This window comes from Haliotis rubra, unplaced genomic scaffold (assembly GCF_003918875.1).
Source record: "Haliotis rubra isolate DU_JTF1 unplaced genomic scaffold, ASM391887v1 Scf117, whole genome shotgun sequence".
NCBI lineage: Eukaryota > Metazoa > Mollusca > Gastropoda > Lepetellida > Haliotidae > Haliotis > Haliotis rubra.
This window is the reverse complement of record NW_025765081.1, coordinates 1067143-1088902: the sequence shown is the minus strand read 5'-3', so window position 1 is coordinate 1088902 and position 21760 is coordinate 1067143. Positions and strand designations below refer to the sequence as shown.

The 21760-nt window shown below is 41.1% G+C and overlaps 2 protein-coding genes across 2 annotated transcripts in view; one reads left to right on the top strand and one right to left on the bottom strand.

Moving 5' to 3' along the window:
• LOC124257554 (carnitine O-acetyltransferase-like) overlaps positions 1 to 6886 on the bottom strand; it is a 26517-nt gene extending 19631 nt beyond the window's left edge. The window contains exon 1 of the mRNA XM_046691664.1: positions 6868 to 6886. The gene's annotated coding sequence lies outside the window, so the exon portion shown is untranslated. The remainder of the gene's footprint in view (positions 1 to 6867) is intronic.
• The window catches only part of LOC124257571 (serine/threonine-protein phosphatase 2A activator-like), a 22759-nt gene extending 999 nt beyond the window's left edge, over positions 1 to 21760 (top strand). Inside the window, 11 exon segments of the mRNA XM_046691672.1 lie at positions 9811 to 9935; positions 10724 to 10814; positions 11355 to 11364; positions 11638 to 11688; positions 11690 to 11753; positions 13581 to 13698; positions 14747 to 14846; positions 17260 to 17384; positions 18197 to 18297; positions 18663 to 18770; positions 21248 to 21760. Of these exon segments, the coding sequence (XP_046547628.1) occupies positions 9811 to 9935; positions 10724 to 10814; positions 11355 to 11364; positions 11638 to 11688; positions 11690 to 11753; positions 13581 to 13698; positions 14747 to 14846; positions 17260 to 17384; positions 18197 to 18297; positions 18663 to 18770; positions 21248 to 21319 (965 nt within the window). The 3' untranslated portion in view covers positions 21320 to 21760.

The window sequence follows — 21760 nt, the reverse complement described above, 5'->3', positions numbered from 1 at the left end:
AACATCCCCCAAAGCAACAATTTACTCGGTAGGCAGGTCTCACCTACTTAGGCCTAATCCTTATCTTCTCCTTTTATCAGGCAACATCAATGAGCTTAATGCCGATGGTAATCTACTGTGTTGCTAATACACGTTCAGCTAATTAACAGGAGAGCCGAGATACCGGATGCCGGTTTAAAAGCGTGAATTACGGTACAAACAGTCATTTGGCGGTCTTTTTTGTGACGAAATATGGAATAGACTGACTTCGGATTAGAGGGCATGTATATGATCATAAATGACGTAGCTTCTGCTGGGACAAAATTCTAGTGCCGGTATTGAGAGCATGCCGGATTGGAGGGCTGCCGGTTTAGAGGGCTTCCACTGTATTTATTACTAGCCGTAAATCAGTAAGATTGAGTATTCTTGAGGTACTAGTCTGTCATACAGACCCTGAAACAAATATACCCAATACAGCCTTTGCAAGTCTACAATATGTGACAAGTCAAGATAACCACAGTTTCTAGAAAGTCTTAGGGTTCGTTTTTATGATATTTTATGAACGTAATTTAGGAACATTTTTCCTGTAAATATGTTCATTTCAGAGACTAGATGTTAGTCTATTGAGGTACATGAAAGAAGTGATATTTCTGTCTTTTCAGAGGCATGTGAATTATCTGACTCATATAAAAGTAAATCCAGTGTTTTACCACTGAAAATGTCTGTGGTGATAATGCAGAAAAAATCAACATCAAGCACTGAAAATAATGGTTCACTCTGACGGAAATTGAAATTTGAAAAGATTGCAAATTATCCTACAGGGTTTGAATTACTTCTGACACTGGGCATAAATTACAAGATGCAATTTGATTTTGAATGTCAATGTGCACTATCTGGTTCCTTAGACTGAGCTCTGTGTAGTCGTTTGTATTTGTTGTCCAAACTACTGTTACATCGCATCTGGTAGACAATTCATCATTCTACAGCCAAACAAAGGATCACATCAGTATACAGATGCCATCTGGGGCGGTGGGGTAGCCTAGTGGTTAAAGCGTTACTCCTCACACCGAAGACCCGGGTTCTATTCGGGACACTATTTAATTGGTAAAATCATTCATTTTATGTTTTCTCTAAAGAGTGTTAAATTCTGACATAGAAGCCGAGACCTTTTATACAATTAATGGAAATTAGGTAAGATATATACTAATCAGCAAACCAATGTCGTCTTTTTCCGACGTCGCAAATGCATAAAACAAGCAATGACGTCAACTAAAATGTTGTATTATTATCAGTAATTTCATTACATTTGAAGATATGGCTAGTACTCCGTTAATAATGATGCAAAATTAGTCATAATACATCTACACAAACAGGAGAACATGGGAATCTAAGAACTAACTTACATATCGGATATGGTCATCCAAATCGCTATTACCTGCTTTCTCAAGTAGTACATTGCCATCTTTTCTTATAAATTGTGAAACTACCAAAACGTATCCGCTCACATTGTTGAACTTTGAATTGGAATAGTTTGGTTTACCGTGAACACAGCATAATGAAAATATAGCGTCCGTATCCACAACTTTTCTCAAAGTGATCTGAGTTACATTGACCTAGTGTTAAGCATAGCGGAGTTATGCCCTGTTATCTTTATACGTGTATGACCTCTCTGTCGTCGGTTGACGTCATAGAAGAAAATCCATTTTTGGCACTTATCGCAAGTCATTTTTAATGTTGAGCGTGTAACGTTAAGCATTAGCACATACCGGTAAACCCATTTTATATACACTTGTGTCGTTCAGATATCAGGCTGTATTTTCTTCGCTCACACTGTCTGTAAAGATGCCAAATTAAAAAATTCGTAGCAGAGTGCTTTTATCGGTGCACGACAAAAAGCGAGAAATTGATAGTTTAAAGTGATAGTCGCACTTATATTTATACCAACAGATAGGAAATTAAATATTCTACATTTCTGTGTAATTTTATAGCCGTACGCAGATCCAGGACCACAAGAGCGCAATTCTCGCACTACGTTCACTTTTCAAACCTTTTGAAAATGTGCGGCTGAAAAACAACCCTCGGCATCCAGTGCCGCCATTACAGGGCTACGCCTGGCTTACGCCTGCTGGGTAGGTGGCGTAAATATAGAGCGCCGCGACTGGCGTAACTTTAACTACGTCTAATATGTGCATACCGGTTTACGTTACGTCCAGACGCACATTTTACTTACGCCCGGACTAGAATTTACGCCCGACATATGCATACGGCCACAGGGTATATGTTCCGATAAATCTCCACTATACCCTGGATGTATCTAAGGCTCGGCCAGATGATTTTATTACCTCCCTCACAGTAGCCAATCAGCTTAACAGGCATTACAACCGAGCTAGCCAGTGTCAAAAAAGATAGCGGTCGCAGCCGCAAAGGTTTGTTTTCGCAGTGCGACTCGGATTTGGGGGGAAATCTCACAGACAAGTTGACAGGTCTGAAACCTTAAAAAATATATGCAAGAACTCTTTCAGAGTACCTCTGCAGCAATTATGTTGCAAAGTTTAATCGGTTAGATAAAAGATGCGAAAGTGAGTTGTGACTGGTATGCTCAACTTTCCAGCGTAGACACCAGAGGCGTGTTCAGAACCGCGAGCGCCCGCGCAATTGCCGCCCGCGAACGCTCACATCGGCCCTGAACGGACGCGAGCGCTTGGTTACAATAAACCATTTCGTGACGAACTCATGTTGTTCCGGGACAAGCCGAATAGCTACTATATTATATTCTTAAGGGTGAAATACTGTAAATATTGGTGAAAATATAAATGGTATTGTCATTTTCACTGAGTAGAATATCAGTTTTGCCTGGAACTACGAAACGCGAACTACGAAATCGATGTCTCGATCATTTCTAAACAATGATCAAAATATAATAAATAGAATATTTTGTTAATGTTGTCAATGGTTACGCAACTCAACTTTTTCAGACCACTCGATGACATATACATGTTATTTGACATCATTAACAAAATATCCTCCATGTCTTCTTTTTGGAGGTTACGGAAAGGGGCGAGTGGTGACGAATGACATTGAACATGATCGCCATCTTGGTTTGCTTAGCAAGGCAGCTGTGAGAATGGTTCGCGCGCGCGCGCTCGGGAACTAAAGCAGGCACAGGCGTTCAGGATCACTGTTCTGAACACGCCTCTGACTGGATAAAAAGCCTGCCAAGGGAGGTAATAACCATGTGGCCAAGCTGTAGATGCATCCATGATTATCGAGGATGGTTGTTGCTTTGAGTTTCTGTCAATCTTGGCATTTTTCAATTTTCACTTGCTGTACTTGCTATCATTTTTACAGCCCAACAATTCATACTGCAGCTTCATATCTTGTTGATATATTTGACCACCATGCTCCAAGATTGCGTTTTTACATTTTCTCCACTTTTCGGTATTTTGGGGCTGTACATTTTTCTACTTGCACAAATCACTATCAGTTTATGCAGACATGAGAAATTCATGTTTCACATTCGTTTTATATGAATATCAGAAAACATCAGCTATTTCTAATTTTTAAACTTTTCCATTTCTCTTTTGCACAGTAGGTGCATCTCATCAGATATTTCATTACATACAGACCGCCTCCGTAGTGTAGTGGTTAGAGCGTCCGCGCGGAGAGCGGAAGGTTGCTGGTTCGATCATACCAAAAGACGTTAAAATATGGTACTTGTTGGTCCCTGCCTGGCGCTCGGCATTAATGGGTACAACAAGGACTAGTCGGCTCGGAGTCAGTATAATGTGTCTGAGTGGGGTATTCATGCTTCAATGCGGCATGGTATCTCAGTGGGCTAGCACTATAAAACCAGCTTCAGTCTGGGCTAGTACAAGCAGCCACACATACACATACACACGCATGCACGTCATCATATGAGCGAAATATTCTCAAGCTCGACGTTAAACCCAATTTCACCTCACCTCACTACATACAATGCCATCCTCCATCTACCGGTATTATGCATAGACAGTGTCAACAGCTGTAGTGGCAGTTGTCAGTTGACGATGTCTGGATGTAATGGTGGAGTACACAACACTGCGGAGAAGCATTATCAAATCATTCACTTGTAGAGATGAGCATCTAGCTGTAGAAATAATGGTTGCTCCCCCAGCTTCCTGACTGAAGGCATGAGATGGCAATGTCACAGGGCAATCGGAGTGGTACATTAGAGAGTGTTTTTCAAAGATGGATGTCCATAATATATTCATGCTGTAAAAAGGAGTTATGAAAATGCTTTGTTGATATCCTGAAACCTCAACTACTATTAAATGAACATTGCAAAGGGCAGAAAGTTCTCTCTTTGAAAGACTTGGTCATGTTGATACGTATTATGGTTAACACATGGTTAAATACATATTTATTCATAGCGTGATAGATGGTTGAGACGACATAAACATTTTTGTGTCTTCCCGTGATACACTTGTGCAACCCCCACCCATCTTTGATTATCAGGTGTGTTTTCATCACTTCTATTACGAACCCTGGACCCGTTTGCCTCCGTAGCCTTGCTTCAGATCTCCATATCTCTTGCCTTTCCAATCTCTGGTCGGCTAATCTGGTTTGGTGCACTGGGCAATTGTCCCTGTCCTTTGGTCAGGCCTACCAAAGAAAACTTTCCCACTGTGCAGAAAAACGCAAGAAAAGCCCACATTAATCGTGGAAATAGCAACAGAAACATAATACCTCGCTACTGAAACAGTAAAAACGGCAACGGAAAACTATGAAACTGCAACATTTTTATACGAGCGAACTTTGACCTCCAATGCACATGCGCATTATGATCCGTGCTTCTTTCCAATTTCCAAGCAACAGTGAATCGCCTCGCGTAGAAAAAGTATTAAATATGTCGAAATAATTGCTGTCAGTCATTTCATACGAATGGAAAGTAAACTAAACAAGTGTGCACACAAGTATCATGATGATAAATGCCAAATAACACAACAGAAATACTTAAAAAGGGAATGTAACTTTTGTCCAATCTGTAAAATGTCAACATGCGGTGGAGACTTCCTCGTCCATGTGCACATGCGCACAATCGAAGTTGCAGGCTCTTCGTTTTTTTATGCAGTTTTAGCGATTTAAAGTTGCCGTTTTTACTGTTTCAGTAGCGAAGTATTACGTTTATGTTGCTATTTCCACGATTAATATGGGCTTTTCTGCGTTCTTCTGCACAGTGGGAAAGTTTTCTTTGGTAGGCCTGTTGGTGCACTGGTCAGTTGTCCCTGTCCTTTGTTCATGGGTCAGTTTTGTTTGACAGCATTAAAGGTCATGGCTGTCAACATAATTCAAAACACCATCTGTGGTGGCGAAGGGATCGAGAGTATTTCAAACTATTTGTGATATTATAAAATGATAATAGTATTCACTTGATCATTTTGATTTTTAAGTATTCCTGTTTACACACATGGTCAATTCTTGGTAGTGCAGGTGGCAACGCTCTCACAAGCAAACCACATGTTGCTCTGTGAACTCAGTGTGCACACCCTCTTGTTCACACGAGCCTACGACCTGTGCCTTGAGCAAATTTTGGATTTAGACGCACAATACAAATATGAACTTTATTATTATTATGTGAGAATATTTAGTGTACATGTTATCATACTTATACTTTTTAGATGACGTGTGTGAACAGCATTGTTTGTATCTGTTGGTCTGCTTTGTCCTCTGCAGTACGGAAGTCTGCTGTTTTCTGTAACTAGGAGGGTTGTCCAAACTAAATGTTTCTGGATGAAAAGATGTTTTGAATTATTTTAATTTTATGTCATTTTGATTTAAATTATGGTGAAGTAAATATACAAATGAACATTTGTTTACAGTTTTGTTTCATCAAAATGATAAATCTAATGAACTTCTGGATGGTGCCAGGATAAGTTTATGAATGTTAATAATACGTCTGTGTATTGGCAAATAAATTGTATTGCAATATATTACGATTCTGGTACCCACATATCGATTCGTATCGCGAGATATTGGGAGCCTTAGTGTTTGACAGTGAGTGACATTGATTGTACATGAGAGACTATTTTCTACATACTAAAGCCATAAAAATATACTTAATCAGTTGTGATAATAGAAATTTTGAATTTAGATTTAATTTTGAGGGATTGTATTTTGTTTTTTTTATAAAATGTATTGTATGTAAAGTATGCTGTTTTGTCAGTCAATTACACTGGAAAAAAGTCAGTGTAGATTTGAACTTAAACCCATAGGCCCCCACTGCGGGTCAGAAAATCGATAAACTAGTCCCCGGTTTAGTATCCACACCCCTACTATATAATTTGTATTATATAGTAGGGGTGTGGATACTAAACCGGGGACTAGTTATACTATATAATACATATTATATAGTAGGGGGTGTGGATACTAAACCGGGGACTAGTTTATCGATTTTCTGACCCGCAGTGAGGGCCTATGCTTAAACCATAAAAATATTCACAAAACTTCATTTTTATACTTAGAGAAACAAATAAAGGAACACAGGAAACTTCAAGCGTTCCTTTATTAATTTCCAGTTTTCATCACCACAGCTTTTTCAAAGCTGGTGATGAAAACTAGAAAATATTAAAGGAACTCTTGAATTTTCCTCTGTTTTTTTATTTGTTTCTCTACGCATATTTTATTACCCAGTATACCGGTTCTGAGGAAAAAACATTGCAATATGTATCATTTGAAAGGTGTATTGCTATATACCGGTAATACCATGCAGTAATAGTTAATAATTTATCTGCGAATGAAGCATCTGCATGCCATAAACTACATGACTGATTGTGAGATGGGTAGTTTGATATATGGGGTCAAGGGTGAACAGACAGGGTCAAGAGTGAAAGGAGTGTTAGTGCAACTTACCTTGCCTGGTTCTGATAGCACAGCCGCCTGGCCTGTCTGACCTGAGCTGATGTCACCGTGGGCCAGTTGTGGTTACTCGTGTATGTGGGACACATTTATCATGTTCACCGTGACTTGAACCCATCACTGCACTGGCGGAACGTGAATGACATGGTCAACAATGTCAGGCCATGCTGTTTTGTTGTATGGGTTACAGACTTTGTAGCAGGATTAGTCAGGGTTGAGGTATGCCTAGGTGGCAGAAATGGATCTGTACAACACGTACAACTGATATGGAAGATCTGTACAAAAAATACAACAGGTCTGGGAGATCTGTACAACAAATACAACTGGTCTGAGATCTATACAACAAATACAACTGGTCTGGGAGATCTATACAACAAATACAAGTGGTCTTGGAGATCTGTACAACAAATACAACAGGTCTGGGAGATCTGTACAACAAATTCAACTGGTCTGAGAGATCTGTGCAACAAATACAACTGGTCTGGGAGATCTGTACAACAAATACAACTGGTCTGGGAGTTCTGTGCAACAAATACAACAGGTCTGGGAGATCTATGCAACAAGTACAACTGGTCTGGTAGATCTATACAACAAATACAACTGGTCTGGTAGATCTATACAACAAATCCAAGTGGTCTGGGAGATCTGTACATCTGTACAACAAATGCCGTTGGCCTAGTCTAATATATTGGAATAACATCTGTTGTCAGACAGAACTATTCTGATTTCATAGCATATCTAAGTATCACTGTACAATATTCAATTTAATTATGTTTTACAATCTGTAACCATGGAAACAAATATTATATTCAGTCCATAATATTGTGGTAATATTACAACCTCCAGTTCTTGTTGAGCCGGAAAATAGAAATATATTTTGCTCGATTAATATCCTTTTGGTCTGTCAGATTGAACATATACAACATATTATGACTGAGGAATCAACCATCTAAGGAATAAAAACAGTTGTGATCTATATTTTGCCGAGTCAGCAGTACCAGTGTAGATCCAGTGCTGTCCCAACAGTAGTGATACAGGCCATTCCTCCATAAGATAACTCCAGATGGGTGTAAATCGGTCACAGATAACTCTGTATACTTACACTGTTTGGAGCCATATTCTGGTTTATCACTGGTACTGTTTCCCAAACAACTAATGGTTAAGAATATATTTACCTTGATGGTGAAAGAAGATCTAATTTGAAGGGTTAATGTTTCTAAGTTTAAAGCAAGAACCATTTCCGAGTCTATTACTGCACTGGATACTTGCTCATGAAAAGGAGTTATGTTTCTAAAAATGCAATAAAGATATTGTATGCTGGAGATAAACCTATTCATTTTTCATATATTGAGTTTAAATTTGATTAAACATTTAGTGATGTTCAATCAATGATGAATGACAACAATATTTAGAAAGGAAACATGAAGACCTGTGAAGATCCAGGTTAATCACACTGATGTCACATTCCCCAAACAGATAATCTCATGAATGTCACATGGCCCAAACAGATAATCACACAAATGTGACATTGCCCAAACAGATAATCACTCTAATGTCACATTACCCAAACAAATAATCACACTAATGTCACATGGCCCAAACAGATAATCTCATGAATATCACATGGCCCAAACAGATAATCACACAAATGTGACATGGCCCAAACAGATAATCACTCTAATGTCACATTACCCAAACAAATAATCACACTAATGTCACATGGCCCAAACAGATAATCTCATGAATATCACATGGCCCAAACAGATAATCACACAAATGTGACATGGCCCAAACAGATAATCACTCAAATGTCACATGGCCCAAACAGATAATCACACTAATGTCACATGACCCAAACAGATAATCACATTAATGTCACATGGCCCAAACAGATAATCTCATGAATGTCACATGGCCCAAACAGATAATCACACTAATGTCACATGGCCCAAACAGATAATCACTCTAATGTCACATTACCCAAACAAATAATCACACAAATGTCACATGACCCAAACAGATAATCACATCAATGTCACATGGCCCAAACAAATAATCACACTAACGTAACATGGCCCAAACAGATAATCTCATGAATGTCACATGGCCCAAACAAATAATCACTCTAATGTCACATGGACCAAACAGATAATCACACAAATGTCACATGGCCCAAACATATAATCACACTAATGTCACATGACCCAAACAGAGCATCACACAAATGTCACATGGTCCCAAACAGAGAATCACACAAATGTCACATGGCCCCAACAGATAATCACACAAATGTCACATGTCCCAAACAGAGAATCACACAAATGTCACATGGCCCAAACAGATAATCACTCTAATGTCACATGGCCCAAACAAATAATCACACTAATGTAACATGGCCCAAACAGATAATCTCATGAATGTCACATGGCCCAAACAAATAATCACACTAATGTCACATGGCCCAAACAGATTATCTCATGAATGTGACATGGCCCAAACAGATAATCACTGCAATGTCACATGTCCCAAACAGATAATAACTGCAATGTCACATGTCCCAAACAGATAATCACTGCAGTGTTACATGGCCCAAACAGATAATCACTGCAATGCCACATGACCCAAACAGATAATCACACTAACGCCACATGGCCTAAACAGATAATCACACAAATGTCACACTAAAGTTACAACCCTAAAAATTACTGATTGAAGCGATAATTAGTCAGTTGCCATCCATTATGTAGCAGCCTATTGTGAGAATAAACACCCGCCATTGGTGGATATAGTCATTCAGTGATTTCATCCACGTATCTGATTGTCTCCATATTTCAGTATTACCATGATGACAGGGGAAGTATATCTGTATGTGTATAGCCTTGCTGGTGCTGCTGTCTGTTAGCCATACATACTTGTATGTCTCTCTGTGTATTGCAGGCCTTCCGACCCAGGCTTCGGAGCTGGTGTGTCAGGGGGTTCTAGATGTCACCACACACACATTCACACAACCAGAGAAGGCCATCAAGGGTGTTGAAGACATACCTAAGTGGGAGAAGTCACAGGTAGATGCCTTTCTCTCCTCAGTACAGAATGGTCTGTTCCACCTATTACTGTGATATTTACAAGTATGGAGCTTTTATCATTATACTTATTAGTATTATGCAATTTTGTTTCATTGTGTCTTTCATGTCCATATGATCCCACATCAATTAGCAAGAGTTTGTTGACATTGTACTAGACCGGCATTCACTATACTGACACATTAGTTTCTACATAAAGCCCGGTGTTTAATACTACATAATGACCTGTGTTTAATACTACGTAATGACCTGTGTTTAATACTACATAATGACCTGTGTTTAATACTTACATAATGACCTGTGTTTAATACTACATAACCTGTTGTTTAATACCTAGTGTGTTTAATGACCTGTGTTTAATACTACATAACCTGTGTTTATTACTACCTGTGTTTAATACTACATAATGACCTGTGTTTATTACTACATAACGACCTGTGTTTAATACTACATAATGACCTGTGTTTTTGCTACTATTACTACATAACCTACCTGTGTTTATTACTACATAACGACCTGTGTTTAATACTACATAACGACCTGTGTTTAATACTACATAACGACCTGTGTTTATTACTACATAATGACCTGTGTTTATTACTACATAATGACCTATGTTTATTACTACATAATGACCTATGTTTATTACTACATAATGACCTGTGTTGATACTACATATTGACCTGTGTTTAATACTACATAAAGACCTATGTCTCTTACCACATAATGACCTGTGTTTGATACGACACAATGACCTCTGACTGTTTCAGGCCTACGGTGACCTGACAGGCTTTATCCTGACCCTGAACGAGGCAGTTAAGGGCAAGAAGATATCTGACACATATCCCGTCTCCGAGGTGGGTCTCGCTGGATCTCACTGCCAAACCTGCTTTTCAAATGATAGCCTCTTGTTCATATAATACATGAAAAGGAAAATAGCAGAGCATGTTGGAGAGAAAAACTTGATAATGAACTGAAATGATCACATATGCACTCAGCTAAATGTATGCATTTTTTAACTAATTTTAGATGAAAATCTGTTAAGTGGAACTACATACTCTGAAGTCTCTCTCTCGTGAATAGTTGCACCCTTCCCTCATGAAAAATGTTTGAATGTTAAAAATGAGTAAGTCCAGAGCTCCAGATAAGATTTAGCTCATGTGGGTACTGTACCCACTGTATTTTTGGAGTGGGTTTTATGAATGTTGAGTGGGTATTTCATTTTCCGTTACCCTTTCTTTTCAATATGTGTCGTATTTCAGTCGCTTTTACTCACCTAAGTATTATGTCATTGAGTAAGTTTACTAAGCAGGTATGTTCTGCCTTATGTCATACCTAATCAAAACCAACTTAAATATAATGGAAATGATTTCATAAAAATCACTCATCCTATACTGACAGTACAACACTTGTCCTATACTAACAGTACAACTTGATAGCAATCCATGTCTTTTTTCATTACTAAGTTTATTTTTATAAATATATTCGTCGCATTTGTTTTAAACTTTTTTATGTATCTAACATTTTAAATGCGTGGTGGTACCTTAAGAATTATTTTCAATGCGTGGTTGGAAATGTTCTATCTATCGTATTTTACCGGATCTGCGCAGCTTATCTGGGCCTCTGTAAGTCTCATTTTCACCTGTCTGAAAACTCTGATGTGACACTGTTTCAGCCAATAAAGAAAAATTGAGGGTGTTGTTGACACACTGTCAGGCTGGGTAGATGAGATCCCCTGTCGACCAGCAGCAGAGGTTCGGCAATAAGGCATTCAGGGACTTCTTCACTCGGCTGCAGCAGGTACAGTAGACCGGAACTGAACAGAAAATACAACAGCTGAATATATGCCTGGACCTTTTGATACCTGTATGGGGGTCAATATATTACTGGCTACTGAACTCGGCTAGACTGTAGACAGGTCCTCCTGGTCCCAGTTTAGGGACACTGTATAACTTGTTAGGGACACTGTGCTAGACTGTAGACAGGCCCTCTTGGTCCCAGTTTAGGGACACTGGGCTAGACTGTAGACAGGTCCTCTTGGTCCCAGTTTAGGGACACTGTATTACTTGTTAGGGACACTGTGCTAGACTGTAGACAGGTCCTCCTGGTGCCAGTTTAGGGACTCTGTATTACTTCTAAGGGACACTGTGCTAGACTGTAGACAGGTCCTCCTGGTGCCAGTTTAGGGACTCTGTATTACTTCTAAGGGACACTGTGCTAGACTGTAGACAGGTCCTCCTGGTGCCAGTTTAGGGACTCTGTATTACTTCTAAGGGACACTGTGCTAGACTGTAGACAGGTCCTCCTGGTCCCAGTTTAGGGACACTGTATTACTTGTTAGGGACACTGTGCTAGACTGTGAGACAGGTCCTCCTGGTGCCAGTTTAGGGACTCTGTATTACTTCTAAGGGACACTGTGCTAGACTGTAGACAGGTCCTCCTGGTGCCAGTTTAGGGACTCTGTATTACTTCTAAGGGACACTGTGCTAGACTGTAGACAGGTCCTCCTGGTGCCAGTTTAGGGACTCTGTATTACTTCTAAGGGACACTGTGCTAGACTGTAGACAGGTCCTCCTGGTCCCAGTTTAGGGACACTGTATTACTTGTTAGGGACACTGTGCTAGACTGTAGACAGGTCCTCCTGGTGCCAGTTTAGGGACTCTGTATTACTTCTAAGGGACACTGTGCTAGACTGTAGACAGGTCCTCCTGGTGCCAGTTTAGGGACTCTGTATTACTTGTTAGGGACACTGTGCTAGACTGTAGACAGGTCCTCCTGGTGCCAGTTTAGGGACTCTGTATTACTTCTAAGGGACACTGTGCTAGACTGTAGACAGGTCCTCCTGGTGCCAGTTTAGGGACTCTGTATTACTTCTAAGGGACACTGTGCTAGACTGTAGACAGGTCCTCCTGGTGCCAGTTTAGGGACTCTGTATTACTTAAGGGACACTGTGCTAGACTGTAGACAGGTCCTCCTGGTGCCAGTTTAGGGACTCTGTATTACTTCTAAGGGACACTGTGCTGGACTCTTGACAGGTTCTCCTGGTCCCAGTTTAGGGACTCTGTAGTCTTTCTAAGGGACACTGTGCTGGGCTGTTGACAGGTCCTCTTGATCCCTCAATGACAGCACTGCTTGTTACAGAACTGGGGCGGTGGGGTAGCCTAGTGGTCAAAGCGTTGGCTCGTCATGCCGAAGATCCGGGTTGAATCCCCACATGGGTACAATGTGTGAAGCCCATTTCTGGTGTCCCCCGCCGTGATGTTGCTGGAATATTGCTAAAAGCGGCGTAAAACCAAACTCAGTCAGTCAGTCAGTGTTACAGAACTATGCTAGACTGTTGACAGGTCCTCTTGATCCCTCAGTGATAGCACTGCTTGTTACAGAACTATGCTAGACTGTTGACAGGTCCTCTTGATCCCTCAGTGATAGCACTGCTTGTTACAGAACTATGCTAGACTGTTGACAGGTCCTCTTGATCCCTCAATGATAGCACTGCTTGTTACAGAACTATGCTAGACTGTTGACAGGTTCTCTTGATCCCTCAATGATAGCACTGCTTGTTACAGAACTATGCTAGACTGTAGACAGGTCCGCTTGATCCCTCAATGATAGCACTGCTTGTTACAGAACTCAGCTGGGCTGTTGACTGAATGTCTCGGGGAGAAGTACACGCCAGCCATAGATGAGCTCAGTGTCTACTTACTGGAGAGTGTGGGCAACTCCACCAGAATAGACTATGGTACAGGTAGGTCTCAAGTATTACTAGAGATAGATCACTCACTCACTCACTCACTCACTCCTCACTCACTCACTCACTCACTCACTCCTCACTCACTCACTCACTCACTCACTCACTCACTCACTCACTCACTCCTATGGATATACGAAAACACGCCAAGTTGTTGTTTATGCTTTAAAAACCAATCACTGCATATTAAAATGATAACTGTTCAAACAAAAACCAAACTGAAATTGAAACATGGCAACAATTTACATGCTATCTGAGAGGAATGCACAAAAATATGCGCATCAACAATGCTGGTAAGCATAGTCACCATGACTATGCCAAGAATGTGATGGTCACACAGTTGTCAACGATTGTTGTGATTGTATGAACCACCACTAGCCACCACAGATAACATCTGCCAGTCTCTTCCCCACACTGGCATGGTGAGTGGGATCAGGACTCCTTGTTCGGGCTCCAAGTGCAGTTTTTCTGTGTGGGTCATGGCATTGCATCTTGCCACATCAACTATGAGTCGGTCATCACAGCAGTCTTTAGCCTTCCAGGCCGTGGATGAAATTTTTTATTTATCAGTGGCCACATGCCTCCTCATAAGTCGACTAATGAGTGAGTGAGTGAGTTTAGCTTTATTGCCACACTCCACAGTATTTCAGTTATATGGCAGCGATCTGTAAATAATCTGGACCAGACAATCCCGTAATTAACAGCATGAGCATAGATCTATGCTAATCTAACCCAGATGTTCACAGGTCGACTAATAACCGTGTGGTTGATGTTCCAGTTAGCGCCGATGTTGCGACATTACATCCCTTGTGGTTCCTGCTAGTAACTTGCCGGCATGTAGTTCCTGACAGTCTATGTAATGCCAGGTCAAGAATAGTTCATTTTTAGTACAGTCAACTTTTAAATCGGTTCAGAACACTGTACTGAACATACTGCAATTATGAAATATTGACATGCATTGCCGTTGGATTCAAGTGGAGCTTAATTAATGCTCATGTGTATATAAATGTGTCTTTTGTATCTTGTTGGTTTTTTTTCATTGCAGGTCATGAGTTAAATTTTGTAGCTTTCTTGTGCTGCCTGTATAAGATAGGCGTGCTGACAACGGAAGACTATGTAGCAACTGTTCTCCGGGTGTTTGAGAGGTGAGTCACATGCTGTAGTAGGGAGGTGACACATGTTGTAGTAGGGAGGTGACTCACATGTTGTAGTAGTGAGGTGAGTCACATGCTGACTCACATGTTGTAGTAGTGAGGTGGAGTCACATGTTGTAGTGACTCACATGTTGTAGTGGTGAGGTGAGGTGACTCACATGTTGTAGTGAGGTAGTAGTGAGGTGAGTCACATGTTGTAGTAGTGAGGTGAGTCACATGTTGTAGTAGTGAGGTGAGTCACATGTGTGTAGGGAGGTGAGGGAGGTGACACATCACATGTTGTAGTAGTGAGGTGAGTCACATGTTGTAGTAGTGAGGTGAGTCACATGTTGTAGTAGGAGGAGAAGTCACATGTTGTAGTAGTGAGGTGAGTCACATGTTGTAGTAGTGAGGTGGTCAGTTGTAGTAGAGGTGAGGTCATGTTTGTAGTCATGTTGTAGTAGTGAGGTGAGTCACATGTTGTAGTAGTGAGTTGTCACATGTTGTAGGGAGGACTTCATGTTGTAGTCACATGTTGTAGTGGGGAGGTGAGGTGACTCACATGTTGTAGTAGTGAGGTGAGTCACATGTTGTAGTGGGGAAGTGACTCAAATGTTGTTGTAGTAGTGAGGTGACTCACATGTTGTAGTAGTGAGGTGAGTCACATGTGTGTAGTGTCAGGTGTAGTGAGGTCACATGTTGTAGTGGGGAGGTGAGGCTGACTCACATGTTATAGTCACATGTTGTAGTGGGGAGGTGAGTCACATGTTGTAGTGTGACTCACATGTTGTGTGAGGTGAGTCACATGTTGTAGTAGGGGAGTCACATGTTGTAGTTGTAGTAGGAGGTGAGTCACATGTTGTAGTAGGGAGGTGAGTCACATGTTGTAGTGTAGAGGTGAGTCACATGTTGTAGTAGTGAGGTGAGTCACATGTGTAATGTGGTGAGGTGAGGTCACATGTTGTAGTAGTAGTGACTTCATGTTGTAGTAGTGAGGTGAGTCACATGTTGTAGTAGGGAGTGAGTCACATGTTGTAGTGGAGTCACATGTTGTAGTGAGTGAGGTGAGTCACATGTGTGTAGTAGTGAGGTGGAGTCACATGTTGTAGTAGGGAGGTGAGTCACATGTTGTAGTAGGGAGGTGAGTCACATGTTGTAGTAGGAGAGGTGAGTCACATGTTGTAGTAGGGAGGTGAGGTGAGTCACATGTTGTAGTGGGTGAGTTGTAGAGTGAGTGGAGTCATGTTGTAGTGACTCACATGGGAGGTGACTCACACATGTTGTAGTAGTGAGGTGAGTCACACATGTGTGTAGTAGTTAGGTGAGTGAGTCACATGTAGTGTAGTGGGTTGTAGAGGTGACTCACATGTTGTAGTAGTGAGGTGAGTCACATGTTGTAGTGAGTCACATGTAGTGGGAGTCACATGTTGTAGTAGTGAGGTGAGTCACATGTTGTAGTGAGTGGGGAGGTGAGTCACATGTTGTAGTGGGGAGGTGAGTCACATGTTGTAGTAGGGAGGTTGTAGTGGTGAGGTGAGTCACATGTTGTGTAGGAGGTGAGTCACATGCTGTAGTAGGGAGGTGATGTAGTCACATGTAGTGGGAGGTGAGTCACATGTTGTAGTAGTGAGGTGAGTCACATGTTGTAGTAGGGAGGTGAGTCACATGTTGTAGTAGGGAGGTGAGTCACATGTTGTAGTAGTGAGGTGACTCACATGTTGTAGTAGTGAGGTGAGTCACATGTTGTAGTAGTGAGGTGAGTCACATGTTGTAGTAGTGAGGTGAGTCACATGTTGTAGTGGGGAGGTGATTCACATGTTGTAGTAGTGAGGTGAGTCACATGTTGTAGTAGGGAGGTGAATCACATGTTGTAGTGGGGAGGTGAGTTACATGCTGTAGTAGGGAGGTGACTCACATGTTGTAGTGGGCAGTTGACTCACATGTAGAAGTGACTTGAGTGACATGTTGTAGTGGTGATGTGATTCACATGTTGTAGAAGTGAGGTGAGTCACATGTTGTAGTGGGGAGGTGACTCACATGTTATGGGGAGGTGAGTCACATGTTGTAGTAGTGAGGTGAGTTACATGCTGTAGTAGAGAGGTGAGTTACATGCTGTAGTAGTGAGGTGAGTTACATGCTGTAGTAGGGAGGTGAGTCACATGTTGTAGTGGGGAGGTGAGTTACATGCTGTAGTAGGGAGGTGACTCTGATGTTGTAGTAGTGAGGTGAGTCACATGTTGTAGTAGTGGGGAGGTGAGTCACATGCTGTAGTAGGGAGGTGACTCACATGTTGTAGTAGTGAGGTGAGTCACATGTTATAGTAGTGAGGTGACTCACATGTTGTAGTAGGGAGATGAGTCACATGTTGTAGGAAGTTGACTCACATGTTGTAGTGGGGAGGTGTCATTTTGTGTTCTTTGTTCAGGTATATGGAGTTTGTACGCAAGTTACAGAAGACCTATCGCATGGAGCCAGCAGGGAGCCATGGTGTGTGGAGCCTGGATGACTACCAGTTCATACCATTTATATGGGGAAGTTCCCAGTTGCTAGGTAATCAGACAGTAGTTTGTATACTACAAGCATAAGCTGCTGATAAAGTTCAATATAAGTCCATCTGTGAAAGGGGATTACAGCTCAAATGATAATAGCTGCTACTGGGTAAAATGAGGTTAAGTTTGGTAAGTTTTGTGCAATGTAATTTAAGGTGCCGAAATGTAATCTTTGCCGTTTTTAGGTTTGGGGATTTTCTGTTGTTGATAGGTCAGCGGCCATACAGGATACTAAAGTCTACATTATAAGTTATCTTGCCTCTCACATAAATGTCGTTTTCTGATTGGCTGAGCGCTCTTCTATTATCTTCAATGTACCCCGCTTCAAAATTTCCATTGAGGTGTTCGTAAAGTCTACATTATAAGGTGTTCACTGGTCTCGAGGGGGACATGGGCTGATGTTCCCTCGATGTTTGTTTATGTTCCCTGAGCCCTCATCGAGGGTACATCAACCCATGGGTCCCCAGGGACCAGTGAACAACGTATTTTATCTTACCAAATACCTCAACGGTAATTTTAAACTGTTTCAAGCACGGGCATCGGATCATAGTAGGGAGTACCAGACGACAAGAAAAACAATTTAGAGTTATCTCCCTTCCATCGATTTGCATTCGCAAAACATCAGTAATTTCCATACATCATACAAGATTCAATGTTATTCAAGATAAAGAATTACTACTACAAAGTACCAAATGAATTCGACATTCCCAGCGGGGTACATAGTAAAATGTTACTTGCTTGTAAGTGGGGTACGTTGAAAATAAACAACATTTATGTATGAGGCAAGATACATGTACATGATTGTTGTTTCAGGTCACCCCAGGATCCAGCCCAAGTCCTTCCCCAAGCCAGAAATTAGTGAACACTTTTGTAAAGACTTCATGTTTCTAGGATGTATCAAGTACATCAATGAGGTGAGACCACAACCATTTCTTTGGAAAGAGGAATTAAACAGGTTTCAGGGAATAGCAGCACTGACTTCTGGCAGCAATGTACAGGAGCCCATGGCTGTTTATAATTCCATGTTTTGTGGAAGCCGTTAAGATCATACTTGTAGTAGAGGCGACTAATAGGGGCAGGGGGTCAGGCGTGTGGACTTGCTTGACTGAAGAAGTCAGTGTGTAGGATAAACCAGGCAATGTTCACATGTTGTGTGGCAGAAATGGCTTTGGGGGTGTCAGGTCGCATCCTCAGAAAAGGAAATAACATTACGTTTTGTCAGGATATGTGTTTCCATAGCAGGAACGGGGTGAATATTAATGTAATATGTTGATTACAGGTAAAGACGGGACCATTTCCTGAACATTCAAACCAGCTGTGGAACATCAGTGGTGTAGGCAAGTGGGACAAAGTCAACTCGGGACTAGTAAAGATGTACAAGGCAGAGGTGAGTTGTCAACTTGGGACTAGTAAAGATGTACAAGGCAGAGGTGAGTTGTCAACTTTGGACTAGTAAAGATGTACAAGGCAGAGGTGAGTTGTCAACTTTGGACTAGTATTTTAATAGTAAAGATGTACAAGACAGAGGTTAATTGTCAACTTTGGACTAGTAAAGATGTACAAGGCAGAGGTGATACGTCAACTCCGGACTAGTAAAGATGTACAAGGCAGAGGTGAGTTGTCAACTTTGGACTAGTATTTTAATAGTAAAGATGTAAAGGCAGAGGTGAGTTGTCAACTTGGGACTAGTAAAGATATTGAAGGCAGAGTCGGGTAGAGAACTCCTTTATGTGTTTTGTTATTATCATATTATGCGGTTGCTAAAAATTCCACAAGCTCTGTTCCCACCAAAAAACGATTTATAGAACTTTATACCAACAAATAGCAAATAACGATACATGTTTCACAATGTGAAGAGTTAACTCCCTTCAGTTGCAAACCCCACACCACTAACCTGTTTAATTTCCCTTCAAGCAATATATTCTGTTTCACCATAAACCCATCAAGATCCCGGTTGGAATTGATCTTCTCTAACCCATGCTTATAAAAGGCGACTTACGGGATCGGGTGGTCAGGCTTCCTGACTTGTTTGACACAACATGCTGTTGATCACTGGATTGTCTGGTCCAGATTGGATTATTTACAGACTGCAACCATATAGCTGGAATATTACTGAGTGCAGTGTAAAACTATAGCTCCGAGCAAAAAAATGAGACACTTACAAAAAGTTGTTTTTTTGTCGCCGTGCGGTGAATTCAAACTTGTTTGGGTAATATTTTGCACCGCTGACAACAGTATGACGCTCTCGGCATTATCTCCCCTGTCGTTGGGCTGGGTCACGTGATGACGCTGTAGCAGACGATTTCCTAGTTACCGACGTCATGTCGAAATCTAAAGCGAAATATCAACTTCTCGCTTTATATGAAGCAGGGTGCAAATCAGTTCAGAAGTTACGGAAAATATTGGGGCTTCCTCGGAGTACCATTTACCAACTTATTGATAGATTTCAAGCTGCCGGCAGTTTTCAGCGCAAGCCAGGATTGGGACGTCCTCATAAACTCGGTGGAAATGACAGGAGAGGACTCGCACTACTGGCGGCAGTGCATCTAAACACGTCGGCAAAACAACTGGATGAGCGTGCCATGGCTTCAGGGAGTACTAGAGTATCTGAATGGACTGTTAGGCGGAGTTTAAAAGAATCAGGAACCGTGAAGAAAGTGCCGACAAAGGTTCCGTTGATGACGCAAGAGCACAAGTGGAAAAGACGGGAGAGGTGTGAGTGTAATAGGGACACTGACTTTTCAAACTGGTTATTTACAGACGAATCGAAGTTCCAATTTTTCCAAATTACAAGGAAAAGGTGGTGCCAAAATGGAAAATGCGAAAAAATGTGCCCAAAGTTCTTGCTTTCTGTGATGGTGTGGGGTGGGATCGGGAAATTTGGGTTAACTCTGCTTCTGGAAATTACAAGCCGCATTGATTCAAGGAAGTACTGCGAGCTTTTGCAAGAAGGACTGCTTGATTCAAATATTGGACAGAGTGGAATTCCCTATGTAATGCAACAAGATAATGCCTGCATACACATCGTCCACCTACACCGAAGCTTGGCTTCGTCGGAACTACATTCAGGTAGTGCAGTTTCCAGCCGCTTCACCAGACCTGAACCCCATCGAAAATGTCTGGCAAATCATCAAGGACAAAGTGGAAAAGTTGGAACCGAAAGACATTGCAGATTGGAAACGAGTGATTCATGAAACGTGGTACGAGCTATCTGAGGAACTGATAGACAATCTTGTAAATTCCATGCCTCGGCGGATTGAACAGTGTTTGGAGCGAAATGGTGGACTGACTGACTATTGACTTATTGTGAACGATTTAGGATTGCATTGTCTACATTGTGCCAATTTTCATAAATTTATGTCAGTTATTAAATCAAGACATTGAATCAAAACTTGTCTCATTTTTTTTGCTCGATACTGTATACTCACTTACTCACACTATTTCACCATAAACAGTAATGTCCGTTTTAACACAAACAGCAGTTTTAATTTAGACCATAAACAGTAATTCAATTCACCATAAGCAAGACCCTTCAATTTGCTCACAGACTTTGATCTGGAAGTCTGGTAAGCTGTGATGTTTGCGCCTGCAAGGTGGGGGTGATAGCAAGTGTTGGCAAAGATAGAGTAGTCACTCTGCCTCACGACTAAGTTTTCACTTCAACATCCCGGGTACACTAAATGTAGTGTAACAGTGTCAAAATCTGAATGTATTTTCTCAAAGCATTGGACGATGATGAGGGAGTTCCACAGTTTCCATGACGATTGTTTTTAATTCTTTAACAGGAGGTGTGACCACCTGTCCGGTGACGTCAGTAACACTGTCTCAGTCCACTCCTTATTTGACGTACATCCTCTGTTGCAGGTGCTGGCAAAGTTTCCTGTAATTCAACACTTCATGTTCGGGAGCTTGTTAACGCTTCAACCTGTGAAATGATGTCATATCCAGCTGTCATGAAATATAATGGTTTCCATGGAGACATGAGACTCTTACAAGCAATGAGTGTGGATGACACACTATATATCACGGATATATCAATATCATCCCTGTGATCAGGACAACTGACATGGTTGAGAGAGAAATGGTTCATGATCAGTAAGAGTTACCTCCCTTCAACTGTGACAAGATCAGTGCAAACCCGCTCTATATGAGGTAAAATGGACCAGAAAACAGCAAATTTTCTTGCTATAATTCTATAAATGATCAGGAATAACCACATACTGTCTGATTTAATATTTGAATGAAATTATATTTTAGATGAACATTTCATCATGTTTTGAAATGGATTTGATATATATATGATGAGGGGTTGTCTCATTAAAATGTTTTAGTATGAATATAAATGTCTCTGAGTTAAACCTGATGCCTGTATTGATA